A 17,888-nucleotide genomic window follows, 5' to 3' on the forward strand; every position below is an offset into this window, starting at 1 on the left:
GCTCAGCCCCGCTGGGAGCCAGGATGGCCTTGTTGCATGAATTCACACCCTTCATGTTGAAGTTTTTTATTTTATTTTATTTTATATTTTATTTTATTTTAAAAAGGTGGTTGTCAATCAGTAGCCATTGGGCTTTCACCCTTCTTCCTCAGGGCTGGAGAAAGATCTTTAGAGACCCTAAGCGCTGATTTCAAAAAAATTATTTTCCCAGTCTTTCAATGTCGGTACTTCTTCTGATTTCCTCTGTGGGGATTTTAAATATCCTTCAACTGCAAAAACAAACGTTCAGCTGAGCGATTTGTTGAGGTTAAAAATCCGGCAGTGGGAAATTTCTGTGGTGCCCACCCTCCGTTCTCCCTTGATGTCCTAACGGTTAATCCACCCTGTTCTTCCTCCTTCCTTTAGGCTGAGCAACATGGGCATCCCTGGCATCTGGGCATTCCACATTGGCAGTGCCAGCCAGCTGGGCAATGTGGTCCCTGCCTCGCTCGGCGGGCTCCCCGCTGCTCCCCCGGAACTCCCCGAGACCAGCTCCACCGGCCACAACTTCCTGGAGCCGGAATACCCTGACCCCAACCTCGACTACGCAGATCCCTTCTATGACGACAGCGAAGACGATTTCGAATACCTGCCCGTGGTGCCCACCGGGCAACCGCTCGGACCGGAAGTGAGACCCAGTGCCGTGTCAAACACCGATGCGCAAGTCGACTACAGCGAGCCAAGGCACTCAGGCGCCAGCCTTGACTCAGAAGTGGAGCCCACCTCGCTCTACTCAGCACCCAGCAGCCTCCCTCCATACCCTGAACTGGATTCGGCCCTCCTGTACCTGGCGGAGCAACTGACGCCACCTTCTGTAGTAGAAGATAACGCGAGGACCCCGTCCCTGCCGCCGGTGTACGAGAGCCCGATCGAGGCCGTCACGGCTGTTCTGCTGAGGCGCCGTGGAGACGGGGGCAGCCTATCCCCGCAGGGAGAAGATACGAGTGACCCTTCGGACCCGGACATCTTCCCAGACTACCCGGAGGGCGAAGTTATTCTCGAAAGCTTCCCAGACACCCCTCCTTTCAGCCACAGGAGACGGGTGGTCGGTGTGGACGAGGACCTCCCCTTCGACCCGGACGGTAAGTTCCTGAGAACATCTCCCTACGCCAAACCTCAGTCTCTGAAACGGGAGATTCTTAGGCAGAAGAATTAATTGCATATGCAGTAAGTGGAGTTTCATTAATAAGCCTTTGGCTGATTATTCTTCTGCATCCTTGTGTTTGCGGGAGGGGGGAATTATTGCTCTTTTGGTTTTGTTTTCGCCATTTATTTCTGCTTCCGTCTTACATTTTTTGTCGTGTGAACCGTCTTTTGACGAAGTGCGGAATATAAATGGATTAAATAAATATATGAAATCAAATAATTATCCACATGGAGTGGAGAAAATGGGCAGAGGAAAGTTTCTCTCCCTCTCTCCTAACAATAATATAGTGGTACCTCGGGTTACATACGCTTCAGGTTACAGACTCCGCTAACCCAGAAATAGTACCTCGGGTTAAGAACTTTGCTTCAGAATGAGAACAGAAACCGTGCTCCAGCGGCGCCGCAGCAGCAGGAGGCCCCATTAGCTAAAGTGGTGCTTCAGGTTAAGAACAGTTTCAGGTTAAGAACGGACCTCCAGAATGAATTAAGTACCTAACCCGAGGTACCACTGTAATAATAATAATAATAATAATAAATTTTATTTATACCCTGCCCTCCCCGGCCAGAGCCAGTAAAATTACAATAAAAACATAATAGGGGAAAAAAACCAATTTAAAATACAGGTTAAAATGCAATTTAAAAAGCAGCCTCATTTTAGTAGTAGCCCATAAATCAAAACCAAAAGGGGAGGGAAACATAAGGGTCAGACTGAGTCCAAACCAAAGGCCAGGCGGAACAGCTGTGTCTTGCAGGCCCTGCAGAAAGATGTCAAGTCCCGCAGGGCCCTGGTCTCTTGGGACAGAGCGTTCACCAAGTCGGGGCCAGTACTGAAAAGGCCCTGGCCCTAGTTGAGACCAAACTAACCACCTCGCGACTTGGGACCTTCAAAATGTTGTCATGTGTGGACCTTAAGGTCCTCCATGGGGCATACCAGGAGAGGCGGTCCCGTAGGTCCGTGGGTCCCAGGCCGCATAGAGCTTTACAGGTCAAAACCAGCACCTTAAACCTGACCCTGTACTTCACCGGGAGCCAGTGCAGCTGGTATAGCACCGGGTGAATGTGATCCCGCGGCAAGGACCCCATAAGGAGCCTCGCCGGAGCATTCTGCACCCACTGGAGTTTCTGGGTCAGCTTCAAGGGCAGCCCCACGTAGAGCGAGTTGCAATAATCGAGCCAGGAGGTGACCGTCGCGTGGATCACAGTGGCCAAATCAGGGCGAGAAAGGGAAGGGACCAACTGCTTGATACGGCGGAGATGGAAAAATGCCACCTTTGCTGTGGCTGCAACTTGCATCTCCGTGGAAAGGGAGGCGTTGAAGGTTACACCCAAACTCTTGACAGAAGGCGCTAACACTAGAATTCATGGGCATCCAGGGGAGTTGAAGGTCGGGAGATTTGTTGTTGTTGTTGTTGTTTAGTCATTTAGTCGTGTCCGACTCTGCGTGACCCCCTGGGCCAGAGCACGCCAGGCACTCCTGTCTTCCACTGCCTCCCGCAGTTTGGTCAAACTCATGCTGGTAGCTGCGAGAACACTGTCCCACCATCTCGTCCTCTGTCGTCCCCTTCTCCTTGTGCCCTCCATCTTTCCCAACATCAGGGTCTTTTCCAGGGAGTCTTCTCTTCTCATGAGGTGGCCAAAGTACTGGAGCCTCAGCTTCAGGATCTGTCCTTCCAGTGAGCACTCAGGGCTGATTTCCTTCAGAATGGAGAGGTTGGTCTTCTTGCAGTCCATGGGACTCTCCAGAGTCTCCTCCAGCACCAGAATTCAAAAGCATCCATTCTTCGGTGATCAGCCTTCTTTATGGTCTAGCTCTCTTTAGGATGGGTAAAAAGGAGGAATTTTCCCCGCCACACATAGTGGAACTGTGGAACTCATTTCCCCAGGAGGCAGTTCTGGCGATCAACCTAGATGGCTTTAAAAGTGGATTTGACACATTCATGGAGGAGAGGGCTATTGATGGCTACTGGCCAGGATGGCTGTGTTATGTCTCCACAGCTGGAAACATCAGTGCTTCTGAAATATCAGTTGCTGAAAACTGCAGAAGGCGAAGAGGGTTCTTGTGTTCGAATCCTGTTTGAGAGTTTCCCACAGACATCTGGAGGCGGGCGGGTGTGGAGGACTCCCTGGTCCTGAATAGGGTAACTGTGCCCCTGAAGGACCAGATGTACAGCCTGGGAGTCATTTTGGACTCACAGCTGTCCATGGAGGCACAGGTTAATTCTGTGTCCAGGGCAGCTGTCTATCAGCTTTATCTGGTACGCAGGATGAGAAACCTACCTGCCCACAGATTGTCTCGCCAGAGTGGTGTATGCTCTGGTTATCTCCTGCTTGGACTACTGCAATGCACTCTACATGGGGTTACCTTTGAAGGTGACCTGGAAACTACAACTAATCCAGAATGCGGCAGCTAGACTGGTGACTGGGAGCAGCCGCCGAGACCACATAACACCAGTCTTGAAAGACCTACACTGGCTCCCAGTACGTTGGTGCTGACCTTGAAAGCCCTAAACGGCCTCAGCCCAGTATATCTGAATGAGCGTCTCCACCCCCATTGCTCTGCCCGGACACTGAGGTCCAGCACCGAGGGCCTTCTGGCACTTCCCTCCCTGCGAGAAGCCAAGTTACAGGGAACCAGGCAGAGGGCCTTCTCGGTAGTGGCACCCACCCTGTGGATGCCCTCCTATCAGATGTCAAAGAAATGAATAACTACCTGACTTTTAGAAGACATCTGAAGGCAGCTCTGGTTAGGGAAGCTTTTAATGTTTAATAGGTTATTGTATTTTAATATTCTGTTGGAAGCTGCCCACAGTGGCTGGGGAAACCCAGCCACATGGGCGGGGTATACATAATAAATAATAATAATAATAATAATAATAATAATATCTGGTTGGCCACTGGGAGACCAGGATGCTGGACTTATATGGGCCATTGGCTGAACCCAGCAGCCTCTTCTGACGTTCTCCCGAGGCATGAGCTCCTCTAGTCCTGAGACAGGGGACGAGTTTGCAGAAGAGTGTGTGCATTTGAGAGAGACAGCGATAGATAGAGAGGCAGAGAGAATTGCCAAATGCCGCCCTTCGTGGTTGTTGGGGCAGGGTGTGCATTAGAGACGGCTGTTGGCCTGCCATGACAGCTGGCCCTTCAGGGATCTCGTTCCAGACCAACTTGCGGATATTTAGATTGTTGTCTCTCAAGAGCTGCCGTGCGAAGAATTAAGAAGCCATTAGTGGCCGCAGGGAACCCAGCGGTCACAGCCCTCCTCCGTCCGCACGAAACGGGATATCCCACAGCTGAGGGATGTCAGCTGAGGCAGCTGTGTATCTGGCCAGACCTGATGGAGTGATTGGGGTGGTGCACAGAGATGTGGGCAAGAGGAAGGCAGATCTGCGTCAGAGACTGTACTGGTCCCAGGGGCTAACTGAGAGGCGAGGTCCGAGTCCAGTCCGAGGTTGAGGGTGCGGTATGGAGGCAGTCTGTCAAAGCTGAAGCTGGGTCCAAGGCAGGGAGTTGGGTAACGTCAGGAGCTCCGGCAGGACAGGGTTCAGGCAGGAACTAGCAACCAACAATGTTGCCCCCGCAACCTGGGCCTGGGGCTGGCTGGCTTTTATCTGTCCCGAGGCACAGGGCGGCCCCGGTCCACAGGTGACTCGCCTCTCCTGGCCTGGAGGCGAGCCCTCCTCCTGCGGGAACTTAGTTCCCTCTGCCTCTCTGCCCTGAGCCTCTGCAGCTCTGGAGAGGCTGGAGGGTCACCGGACCCAGAGGCAACCTCCGCTTCCTCTGATGGGACTGAGAGTGGAGCACCTGCAGGCAATGGGTCCTCCATCACCTCAGGGGCCAGAGCAGGCTCAGCTGACGCCTGCACCTGAGGATCCAGCACAGGTGAGGGCACTTCAGGCTCAAGCCCCAGCCCCGGCTCAGCTGGTTCTGGAGGCGGGGAATCCTGTGCAGGCTGGGATTCCTCAGGTTCAGCCTCCGAGTCCGAATCCCAGGCCATCACAGGGACCGTTCGCTAAATGGTCTTGGGGATGGTGGGAGCTGCAGTGCAGCAACGTCTGGGCGTTCAGAGATGCCCCTTCTCTGATCCGCAAAGGTGAGCGCGGGAAGCCGTGGGCTTGGCGGAGGTTTTTCAACCCTGGAAGCTCTGAGTTGCGTCAACGAAGTTGAATGCCAACTGAGTAGCAGAGGCTGGTGAACGAGAACAGCTTTTTCTAAACAAAAAAAATTCCTTCCAGTAGCACCTTAAAGACCAACTAAGTTAGTTCTTGGTATGAGCTTTCGTGTGCATGCACACTTCTTCAGATACACAGGGAGTCAGGTGAGGTCAGGAGCTCCGGCAGGACAGGGTTCAGGCAGGAACTAGCAACCAATAATGTTGCTCCCGCAACCTGGGCCTGGGGCTGGCTGGCTTTTATCTGTCCCGAGGCATAGGGCAGCCCCGGTCCACAGGTGACTTACCTCTCCTCTCCTGGAGGCGAGCACTCTTCCTGCAGGAACTTAGTTCCCTCCGCCTCTCTGCCCTGGGCCTCTGCAGCTCAGGAGAGGCTGGAGGGTGACCGGACCCAGAGGCAACCTGAGGTATCTGAAGAAGTGTGCATGCACACGAAAGCTCATACCAAGAACTAACTTAGTTGGTCTTTAAGGTGCTACTGGAAGGAATTTTTTTTGTTTTGACTATGGCAGACCAACACGGCTACCTATCTGTAACTGGAGCTTTTTCTAAGATCATTAAAAAAACAAAAAAAGGATAGCATTGTCCTCAGGTGGTGGCACGTAGGTCCGTGTGAAAATGGGAGTTTAAGAAGCCGTCTTATCTTTGGCCGTAATCGTAGAACTGTCGTCTTGGAAGGGACCCGAGGGTCATCTAGACCAACCCCCTGCAATGCAGGAGTCTCAGCTAAAGCATCCATGACAGATGGCTGCCCAACCTCTGCTTAAAGCCACCATTCCATTGTTGAACAGCTCTTAGCATCAGAAAGTTCTTCCTAATGTTTAATTGGAATCTCCTTCTTTGTCATTTGAACCCATTGCCTCAGGTTGTACCCTTTGGAGCAACAGAAAACAAGCTTGCTCCATCTTCCACGAGACAGCCCTCCAGATATTGGAAGGTGGCCATCGTATCGCTTCCCTGATACCTCCTCCTCATTCCCAATTCCCTGCCTTCAGGGCAGGCTCACTGTACACTAGGGTTACCAGACGTCCCCGTTTCCCAGGGACAGTCCCCGGATTTGCGAATAAGTCCCCGTACAAATTCCATCCCCGGAATGTCCCCGGATTTCATCTAATGTCCCCGGGAAACGCAGCGGCGGCAGTCTCAGCAGCCCGGAGCAGTTGGCTCTGGCTCCCTTCAGGAGCTGTGGGCTTTTTTTTTTTAACGTTCTTATGTCACATATGTATACAGTATCATATTACATTATGTTGTTGTTGTTTAGTCGTTTAGTCGTGTCCGACTCTTCGTGACCCCCTGGACCAGAGCACGCCAGGCACCTCTGTCCTCCACTGCCTCCCGCAGTTTGGTCAAACTCATGCTGGTAACCTCGAAAACACTATCCAACCATCTTGTCCTCTGTCACCCCCTTCTCCTTGTGCCCTCCATCTTTCCCAGCATCAGGGTCTTCTCCAGGGAGTCTTCTCTTCTCATTAGGTGGCCAAAGTACTGGAGCCTCAGCTTCACGATCTGTCCTTCCAGTGAGCACTCAGGGCTGATTTCCTTAAGAATGGATGCGTTTGATCTTCTTGCAGTCCTTGGGACTCTCAAGAGTCTCCTCCAGCACCAGAATTCAAAAGCATCAATTCTTCGGCGATCAGCCTTCTTTATGATCCAGCTCTCACTTCCATACATCACTACTGGGAAAACCATGGCTTTACATTAATTACATTATATACATTACATTACATATAATTACATTATAGGGCATATTCTAATATAATTTCCAACATGTATACAAAGTTTATATGCCAAATTTATGTACCTAAAGAAAGAAAAACAAAGAAAAAACAAAGCCATTTCAAAATGATATTTGTACCAACACTACGGACTTCCTGTCAATCTCGTTGTATATTCTTTTTTTTACAAATGAATGTTCTCTTATTATTGTATATTTCTTTACATTTTATCTAATATGTTCCTATATCAATATGTATTAGATAATACATCGTTTCTCAACTCAATTTCTCTCCAACGTCAATCGAATGCTAGCATAGATAGCGAACCTTTACTATATTTTTGAAGATAAATATCTTATATCTATCCCATTTTTCCGTACATTTTTGTTTTGAATTGCCTCTCAATCCCCCTGGAATTGACAAATAACCAGATGTGGATCTCCTAGCAAAGCTTCCTTATATTCAGTGGGGGAAAGTGCCTCAAATACAAAAAATATTTGGAATTGGTTCAAGGTACCTGCTCACACTTCTGGAGAACGCAGTGGTCAGTTGGGAATGTAGCTTAATGCGGACATAGAATCGTAGAATTGTAGAATTGAGAGGAATACCAAGGGTCATCTAGCCCAACCCCCTGAAATGCAGGAATCTCAACTGAAGCATCCCTGAGAGATGGCCACCCAACCTCTGCTTAGAAACCTCCAAGGAAGGAGAGTCCACCACCTCCCAAGGGAGACCATTCCACTGTCGAATGGCTCCTACTGTCAGAAAGTTCTTTGTCATGTTTAGTCAGAATCTCCTTTCTCGTAACTTGAAGCCATTGGTTCAGGTCCTACTCTCCAGATCAGGAGAAAACAAGCTTGTTCCATTCTTCCATGGGACAGCCCTTGAGATATTTGAAGATGGTTCTCATATCTCCTCTTCTCCAGTCTAAGCATACCTCAACTGTTCCTCGTAAGGCTTGGTTTCCTGACCCTTGGTCGTCTTGGTCGCTCTCTTCACACTTCCCAGCTTAGAATAGCATTAGCTTGTTTCGCCGCTGCATCACACTATTGACTCATGTTGCAACCTGGCTGTCATTACCTGGGACCCAGGTGAATGTCATGACTTAAGACTCACTGGAGTCAACAGAGCAGGGAGACATTTCTGAGCATACATTGCTCTCGTACATTGCTTTCACAGCACTAATATTTCTGCTTTGAATCAGTTTCTACTGAACAATAGCTTACTTCTTTGGTGATCCCTTGTAGTTGAGTAAGATTGTCTTCCATAAACACGGTTTTAGCAATGAGTCCGTAAGTGACTATGGAGGCCAATTCTGGATCCACATGTCCTTCCACAGTGGAGATATTGGTTTCCGGGTGGGAGTTGATCATGGTGTGGATTTGCCAAGCGTGCCTTCCTCTTAGCACGTTTCTCCCTTGCGTCCTGAGTTCGAGTGTCTTCAAAGCCCATGACCTTTCCACTGTCGAAACTCTTTCGTTGTAACGACCTTTGGGGCCCCCTCCATCTCTGCAACTATATTATTTAGGACTTTGTCAATTAACACAAGAACATTGGGCCGGGAGCAAATTGTACCCTAGTGCTGGGCTAGGTGGACCAATATTCAGCATCGTCAAATGTCCTGTGGAGGCCGGGTGAGATTCTCCCCCCCCCCCATTTTTATTTATTTATTTGGTTTTTCAGATAGAAATTATACAGTCACATACCCAACATATAGCATAAAAGCAAGATTCTAAGGAATCTCTTGGATCTCCCCTTTGTGGGTTCTGCTGTTAATCATTCCCTCCCGCATCTTTTATAATAACCCAACTATTTCATAATAATAATAATAATAATAATAATAATAATAATAATAATAATAATAATTTATTTGTACCCTGCCCATCTGGCTGGGTTTCCCCAGACACTCTGGGCAGCTTCCAACAAAGATCAAAAGTACATGTCACACATTAAAAGCTTCCCTGAACAGGGCTGCCTTCAGATGTCTTCTAAATGTCAGGTAGTTGTTTATCTCTTTGACATCGGCTTGGAGGGCATTCCACAGGGTGGGTGCCACCACCGAGAAGGCCCTCTGCCTGGTTCCCTGTAGCTTTGCTTCTCGTAATGAGGGAACCGCCAGAAGGCCCTTGGAGCTGGACCTCAGCATCCGGGCAGAACAATGGGGGTGGAGACTCTCCTTCAGGTATACTGGACCGAGGCCATTTAGGGCTTTAAAGGTCAACACCAATACTATGGATTGTGCTCGGAAATGTACTGGGAGACAATGTAGGTCCTCGACACCGGCTCACCCCCGTCCCCCAAGAACAGAACTTCTGTCTTGTCAGAATTCAACCTCAATCCATAAGCCACCATCCATCCTCTAACCGCCTCCAGGCACTCACACAGGACCTTCACCGCCTTCACTGGTACTGATTTGAAAGAGAGGTAGAGCTGGGTATTATCCGCATATTGATGGACACCCAGTCCAAACCCCCTGATGATCTCTCCCAGCGGATACTCTCCAAAATTGTATCCAAAATTCACCATTAAGCTACAAGGGATATTCCAATCCTACTCACGGTTTTAACTGTTTACAATGGTCTTTAAGATAAGTTATAAATTCCCCCCGTTCCTTACTAAAATGTTAAGTCTTCCTGGTTTTTGATTCTCCCAGAGCCAGGTGAGATTCTGAGCCCAGAGGGGGTGGATTGCAGGACGAACTCTGAGCTCTGTGAGGGAGGGCAAGGTGACACAGCTGCGGCAGCCCGCTCCCTCTGAGATATATAGGATATAAAGCAACTTGCGTTTTTTTCATTAAGGGTTCACCTACAGCACTGCCAACGTGGAGACCTGCGAGGACCACCACCGCCAGTGCTCCCTGCATGCCTTCTGCACAGATTACAGCACAGGTTTCTGCTGCCACTGCCAGTCTAGGTTCTACGGGAACGGAAGACACTGCTTGCCAGAAGGTACCTTACTTTTCCGTGTATAAGATGAGTTTTTTAATTTCAAAAATATGTTCAAAAATGGGGGTCAAAAATGTTTAAAGTTTTCATGGGCTATTACCACTGCAAATATTATAACCATTATACCTGAATAAGCGTCTCCACCCCCACCGTTCTACCCGGACACTGAGGTCCAGCGCTGAGGGCCTTCTGGCGGTTCCCTCGCTGCAAGAAGCCAAGTTACAGGGAACCAGACAGAGGGCCTTCTCGGTGGTGGCACCCGCCCTGTGGAACGCCCTCCCATCAGATGTCAAAGAGAACAACAACTACCAGACTTTTAGAAGACATCTATAAGCAGCCCTGTTTAGGGAAGCTTTTAATGTTTAACAGACTATTGTATTGTAATATTCTGTTGAAAGCCGCCCAGATGGGTATAAATAAATAAATAAATTTATTATTATTATTATTATTATTATTATTATTATTATTATTATTTTATCATGTTCTTAATATTCTGTTGGGAGCCACCCAGTGTGGCTCGGGCAACCCAGCCAGATGGGCATAAATAAATAAATAAATAAATAAATAAATAATTATTGTTGTTGTTGTTGTTGTTGTTGTTATTGTTATTATTGTTATTATTTTATCATGTTCTTGATATTCTGTTGGGAGCCACCCAGTGTGGCTCGGGCAACCCAGCCAGATGGGTATAAATAAATTATTATTATTATTATTATTATTATTATTATTATTATTATTATTATTATTATATCATGTTCTTAATATTCTGTTGGGAGCCGCCCAGTGTGGCTCGGGCAACCCAGTCAGATGGACGGGGTACAAACAATAAAATGATGATGGTGGTGGTGGTGATTCTGCTTCGGCTAAAAGTCTCCTCTGGCTTTCTCAGGCGCTGCTCACCGTCTCAACGGCAAGGTGAGCGGAGACCTGCTGGTGGGCCGGACGCCGCTGCGCTTTGGAGAAGTGGACATGCATGCCTACATTGTCGGCAACGACGGGCGAGCCTACACGGCCATCAGCCACATCCCTCAGCCGGCCGCCAGGTCTCTGATGCCTCTGGCTCCCATCGGGGGATTTTTCGGCTGGCTTTTTGCTCTGGAGAAACCGGGCTACAAAAATGGCTTCAGGATCGCTGGTGAGTCCCCGGGGAGAACAGGCGAGGGTTGACGCCAGGGTCGGGGGAACTTCAAGCCTGGAGGATGCCGGACCTCTCAACCCATCCCTCCGGTCTCTCCCCAGGCCACAGCCCTCACAAACCATGCCTCCCATCTTTTTTTTAAAGCAGAGAACCCACGTACCTACAGGACCGCCTCTCCTGGTCTGCCCCATGGAGGACCTTAAGGTCCACAAATAACAACATTTTGGAGGTCCCAAGTCGCAAGGTGGTTAAATTGGTCTCAACTAGGGCCAGGGCCTTTTCAGTACTGGCCCCGACTTGGTGGAACGCTCTGTCACAAGAGACTAGGGCCCTGCAGGACTTGAGATCTTTCCGCAGGGCCTGCATGACAGAGCCGTTCTGCCTGGCCTTTGGTCTGGACTCAGTCTGATCCTTATGTTTCCTTCCCCTTACGGTTTTGATCCATGGGCTACTTTTAAAATGAGAGGGACGCGGGTAGCACTGTGGGTTAAACCACAGAGCCTAGGACTTGCCGATCAGAAGGTCGGCGGTTTGAATCCCCGCGACGGGGTGAGCTCCCGTTGCTCGGTCCCTGTTCCTGCCAACCAAGCAGTTCGAAAGCACGTCAAAGTGCAAGTAGATAAATAGGTACCGCTCCGGCGGGAAGGTAAACGGCGTTTCTGTGCACTGCTCTGGTTCGCCAGAAGCGGCTGAGTCATGCTGGCCACACGACCCGGAAGCTGTACGCCAGCTCCCTCGGCCAATGAAGCGAGATGAGCGCCGCAACCCCAGAGTTGGTCACGACTGGACCTAATGGTCAGGGGTCCCTTTACCTTTACATTTACCTTTAAGGTAGTCTCTACGGGAGTATATTGTATTTAATTATGGGGTATCAGAGTTTTTAGGGGGCTAAACAGGCTGGGATAGCTGGAATAGCAGCCTTGTTGGTTTTTGAATGTCTGATGTAGATTTTTTCAATTTCAATTTCGTTGTTCTGTATGGGACAACCACAATAAAGATTATTGTATCGTATGTTGCTGGTTATGTTGCCCCAGGAACCTTATGGCAATAGGTGGTTAAGAAAGATAATTTTAAAATAAATACAAATAAAATATTCCGGGTCTTTCCCTCTCCCCACTATAGGTGCTAAATTCACTCACCATTTTGAAGCCACTTTCTATCCTGGAGAGGAAAAGGTTTCGGTCAAGCAAACCGCCGACGGGCTGGATGCAGAGAATTACCTCAGCGTTCGGACTGAAATTCAAGGTCAGGTGCCCTACATCCCTGAGGACTTCACCGTCCACATTGCACCTTTCAAGGAGATCTACCACTACTCAGATTCAGGTATGGACAAGCCCAGGCTCAGTTTGACCGTAAGAAGCTGTGTTGTGTTTTGTGCTTTGCAAAATCGTCTTTCCCCCCGCGAATAGGAATCTATAAATTTCGTACGCCGAGCATTCCAAAGTTCTTCAGCAGGAAAAGACTTAGTTTGCACCAAAAAATGTGTTCTGTGAAGAGTCTCATAACCAGCAAGACTGTCAGTCAATAATAATAATAATAATAATAATAATAATAATAATAATAATAATAATTCAAATACCCCCTTGGCCCTGAAGCCAGTCAGTGTAGGCCAGTTAGATGGACCAAGTGTGTATTGTATTTAATTATGGGGTATCAGAGTTTTTAGGAGGCTAACCAGGCTAGGATAGCTGGGATAGCAGCCTTGTTGGTTTCTGAATGCCTGATGAAGATTTTCAATTTCATTGTTCTGTATGGGACAATGACAATAAAGATCCTCGTATTGTATCCTATGTTCCTAGCTGGAGCTAGCATCCCATATTCTTCTAAACGTGTTTGTGGGAGGGGGTGTTATTGTTCTGTGTTGTTCTTGTTTGTGTTTTTATTGTGCATTTTACGTTTTGATCTCGTGTTTTTATGCTGTGAACCATCCTGAGATCTACAGAAGGGCTGTATGTAAATTTAAATACCGTATTTTTCGCTCTATAAGACGCACCTTTCCCTCCTAAAAAGTAAGGGGAAATGTGTGTGCGTCTTATGAGAGCCAGAGTGGTGTAGTGGTTAAGAGCGGTGGACTCGTAATCTGGTGAACCGGGTTCGCTTCCCCGCTCCTCCACATGCAGCTGCTGGGTGACCTTGGGCCAGTCACACTTCTCTGAAGTCTCTCAGCCCCACTCACCTCACAGAGTGTTTGTTGTGGGGGAGGAAGGGAAAGGAGAATGTTAGCCGCTTTGAGACTCCTTCGGGTAGTGATAAAGCGGGATATCAAATCCAAACTCCTCTTCTCTTCTTATGGAACGAATGCAGGCTGCGCAGCTATCCCAGAAGCCAGAACAGCGAGAGGGATCGCTGTGTAGCGCTCCCTCTCCCTGTTCTAGCTTCTGGCTTAGCCCCTCAGTCCCTTCCCTCACCTCCCGGAAAAGCCCCCAAGAGCCGCGCTCCCTTTAAAGAGCCTCATGGAGCGTGTGTGTGGCTCTTGGGGGCTTTTCCCCGAGGAGGGAGAAGGGCAGCCCATCAGTGACGCGCTGCCCTTCTCCCTCCTTGGGTAAAAGCCTGCAAGCGCCGCACATACGCTCCACGCGGCTCGTGAAAGGGAGTGCTGAGCAGAGCCTGGGATGCATATAGGCTCTGATCAACGCTCCCTTTAAAGAATATCCTTTGTCTTGCATTCCCCTTCTAAAACAATAGCTGCGTCTTATGGAGCGAAAAATATGGTAAATAAAACAATTCACCTCCTGGGCTCAAAAGGAAGCAATCTGTCATGTTAGCCTTTTCACTTAAGGTGGGCGGCAGCATCTTAGTATCTGTAACAATAAACACCCAAAACACCAAAAAGGAAAGTCCTGGGGGGAAGGAGGGAAGGAAGGAAGGAATATATAAATGAACCACCATTAAATTGTTAATTTTTTTTAGAGCAAAACATATCAATGTCTGCTTTTTCTTTTTCTTTTTCTATCATGCTGTCTGACATACTTCTGGGTGATTGCCATAACTGTACCACTGAGATAGCTCAGTCGGTGGAGCATGAGACTCTTCATCTCAAGGTTGTGGGTTCGAATCCCACCTTGGGCAAAAGATTCATGCATTGTAGGGGGTTGAACTAAATGGCCCTAAATGGTCCTTTCCAGCTCTACAATTCTATGATTTTGTGATGCACACCTGTAGAGGAGGCAGTGATTTTGTCCGGAGCTTGTCCGGAGTTTTGGGCTGGGCTGCCATCAGTATGCTGATGACACCCAACTCTATCTGTTGATGGATGGCCATCCTGACTCGGCCCCAGACACGCTGATCAGATGTTTGGAAGCTGTGGCTGGATGGTTATGTGGGAGCCGGTTGAAGCTAAATCCTTCAAAGACAGATGTCCTTTGGCTGGGACGGGACGATATGGGATTGGGGGGGCAACTCCCATCTCTTGCAGGGGCGCAATTAGTGCCAGCACTGTCCGTTAAGAGTTTGGGTGTAATCTTCGACACCTCCCTTTCCATGGAGGCGCAGATTGCAGCTATAACAAAGGCGGCGTTTTTTCATCTCCGCCAAGCTAAGCAGTTGGCTCCTTACCTCTCTCGCTCTGACCTAGCCACTGTGATCCACGCGACGGTCACCTCCGGACTGGATTATTGTAACTCGCTCTACGTGGGGCTGCCCTTGAGACTGACCCAGAAACTCCAGCGGGTACAGAATGACACAGCGAGACTCCTTACGGGGTCTTCGCTGCGAGATCACATTCACCCAGTACTATACCAGCTGCACTGGCTCCCGGTGGAGTACAGGATCAGGTTTAAGGTGCTGGTTTTAACCTTTAAAGCCCTATGCGGCCTAGGACCCTCGTACCTACGGGACCGCCTCTCCTGGTATGTCCCACGGAGGACCTTACGGTCTTCAAACAAAAACACCTTGGAGGTCCCAGGCCACAGGGAGGTTAGACTGGCCTCAACCAGAGCCAGGGCTTTTTCGGTCGTGGCCCCAATCTGGTGGAATGCTCTGTCACAAGAGACTAGGGCCATGCGGGACTTGACATCTTTCCACGGGGCCTGCAAGACAGAGCTGTTCCACCAGGCCTTTGGCCAAGGCACAGCCTGACCCCCTCCTTTGGTAATTCTTCACAGAACTCTAGCCCAATGGTTGCATAGCTGTCAACTTACAGATTTGAAAATAAGGGACCAGCAGCCTCGAAAATAAGGGATCAGCAGCCAAAATAAGGGATTTTAGTCAACCAGCAGCCAAGACTCCTTATTGGGTGAGCAATGCAGCCAAGCAACACAGTTGGAGCCTCCCTCCTCCCTGGCTGGCAGGGAGGGAGGGAGAGGAGCTGCTTCCTTTGAAACCCAGGAAATTTAAGGGACATCATCAATAAGGGACAGCAGCAGGACATGACACTGGGATAAGGGACTTTCCCGTCAAATAAGGGACGGTTGACAGCTATGAATGGTTGCCATCAATTTGATTTGAACTGATTTTATAATGAATTGATTTTAGAATGTTGTATCATTTTACTGTTGTTAGCTGCTCTGAGCCCGGCTTTGGCTGGGGAGGGCGGGATATAAATAAATTATTATTATTATTATTATTATTATTATTATTATTATTATTATTATTTTCTAAGATGAACCCAGCACTCCCCCTTTCCTCTTTTCCCCAGTTGTGACGTCCACGTCCTATCGGGAGTATTCCCTTGTTTCTGGAAATGTCAGCCAAACCTTCTCTTACCGCCTGCACCAAAACATCACCTACCAAGAGTGCCGGCACGCCCATCACCGCAGGCTCTTCCCCGCCGCCCAGCAGCTGACCGTGGACCGCATCTTTGCCTTGTACAACGAGGAGGAGAGTGTGCTTCGCTATGCTGTCACCAACCAGATTGGACCCCTGGGAGGTACGTTGTCTTTAAAAGCAGGTCAGGCAGATTCACGGAAGAGACAATATGCCCCCAGATGCCAGTTGCTGGCTTTTACCCAAACACGTTTCTGGTTTTAAATGCAGTGTAATGAGTCTCTGGGATACGGGTGGTGCTGTGGGTTAAACCACAGAGCCTAGGACTTGCCGATCAGAAGGTCAGCGGTTCGAATCCCCGCGATGGGGTGAGCTCCTGCTGCTCGGTCCCTGCTCCTGCCAACCTAGCATTTTGAAAGCACGTCAAAGTGCAAGTAGATAAATAGGTACCACTCCGGTGGGAAGGTAAACGGTGTTTCCGTGCACTGCTCTGGTTTGCCAGAAGCGGCTTAGTCATGCTGGCCACATGACCCGGAAGCTGTACACCGGCTCCCTCAGCCAGTAAAGCGAGATGTGTGCCGCAACCCCAGAGTCGGCCATGACTGGACCTAATGGTCAGGGGTCCCTTTACCTTTACTTTAAGGAGTCTCTATGGGAGTATATTGTATTTAAAAATTGGGTATCAGAGTTTTTAGGGGGCTAACCAGGTTGGGATATCTGGAATAGCAGGCTTGTTGGGTTTTGAATATTTTATGTAGATTTTTCAATTTCGATGTTCTGTATGGGACAATGACAATAAAGATTACCGTATCGTATTGTACCTGCACCGTTCCCAAACCACGTTTTCACTGAGTTGGCCACAGAGGACACTGCAGGGATGGTTTTTTGGGTGGTGGAGAAGAATAATACAGTTGTACCTCATGTTACGTCCGCTTCACGTTACGTTCTTTCAGATTACGTCCTGCGGTGACCCAGAAGTACCGGAAAGGGTTACTTCCGGGTTTCGCAGCTCACGCATGCGCAGAAGTGCAAAATGACGTCGCCTGCATGCGCAGAAGCAGCGAATCGCAACCTGCGCGTGTGCAGATGCGCCGCTGCAGGTTGTGCTCTTTTCATGTTGCGATCGGGCCTCCGGAACGGATCCCGTTCGCAACCAAAGGTACCACAGTAATAATATATTTATACCCCACCCATCTGGCTGGGTTTCCCCAGCCACTCTGGGGCGGCTCCCAACAGAATATTAAAAACACGATAAAACATCAAACGTTAAAAACTGATTGATGCAGGGCTGCCTTCAGATGTCTTCTAAAAGTCAGATAGCTGCTTATTTCCTTGACATCTGATGGGAGGGCGTTCCACAGGGCAGGAATGATAAAGCTGGTGTGGGCTGCGGGTTGCTCTCTCCTTCGTCTCCCGGGTTTTGCAATACGCAGCCTGCGAAAATGGTTTTCCGACAGAGCAATCCTGGAGAATGGATGAGGCTTCTTCCTGGTAGCGATAGAGTGATTTCAGTGTTTGTGGGGCGAGAGGTAGGAATTCCCACAGAGAGAAAGAGAGAGAAAGAGAGAGAAAGAGTTGGGGTGGTCTACTGCTCACAGCTTCATCTCCAGAAACAAAAGATGCAGTTTGTTGTTCTCCCTCCTCCTCTCCCTCCCTCTCTCCTTAAGCGCACAAATGAGTTCCAGATCTCCAGTTTGTAATCCAAGCGCTTTATAACCTGGTTGTAAAAATAGCCAAAGGAGGATGGAGCTGTTTGCACAACTGCAGGACCCGGGGAGATGGTTGGGAGGACAGCCGGTTCTCTGGGCCACAGCGAGAGGGACATACGAGCAACTTGCAAAGATTCTGGAAGGAGATGCAACAGTCCTGTTTTGCTTTCGTAACATCAGATGTGGGGTTCGTGTTGCAGGCTGGCTGAGATCCGGCCTCCCTGGTTTTCAGAGAGAGGCCTCCTTTGCTCTTGGGAGTTAACACATCTCCGAACATTCTGTGGCCGCGCCGAATCCCTGCGACAGAGTGAGCTCCCGTTGCTC

At 49.1% G+C, this 17,888-nt stretch overlaps 1 protein-coding gene across 1 annotated transcript in view; it reads left to right on the forward strand.

Moving 5' to 3' along the window:
* Positions 1-17,888, forward strand: part of NID2 (nidogen 2) — a 74,093-nt gene that overhangs the window by 21,243 nt on the left and 34,962 nt on the right. Inside the window, exons 4-8 of the mRNA XM_028724419.2 lie at positions 406-1,121; positions 9,867-10,016; positions 10,903-11,148; positions 12,274-12,474; positions 15,788-16,018. Of these exons, the coding sequence (XP_028580252.2) occupies positions 406-1,121; positions 9,867-10,016; positions 10,903-11,148; positions 12,274-12,474; positions 15,788-16,018 (1,544 nt within the window). The remainder of the gene's footprint in view (positions 1-405; positions 1,122-9,866; positions 10,017-10,902; positions 11,149-12,273; positions 12,475-15,787; positions 16,019-17,888) is intronic.

This window comes from Podarcis muralis, chromosome 1 (genome assembly GCF_964188315.1).
Source record: "Podarcis muralis chromosome 1, rPodMur119.hap1.1, whole genome shotgun sequence".
Taxonomy (NCBI): Eukaryota; Metazoa; Chordata; class Lepidosauria; order Squamata; family Lacertidae; genus Podarcis; species Podarcis muralis.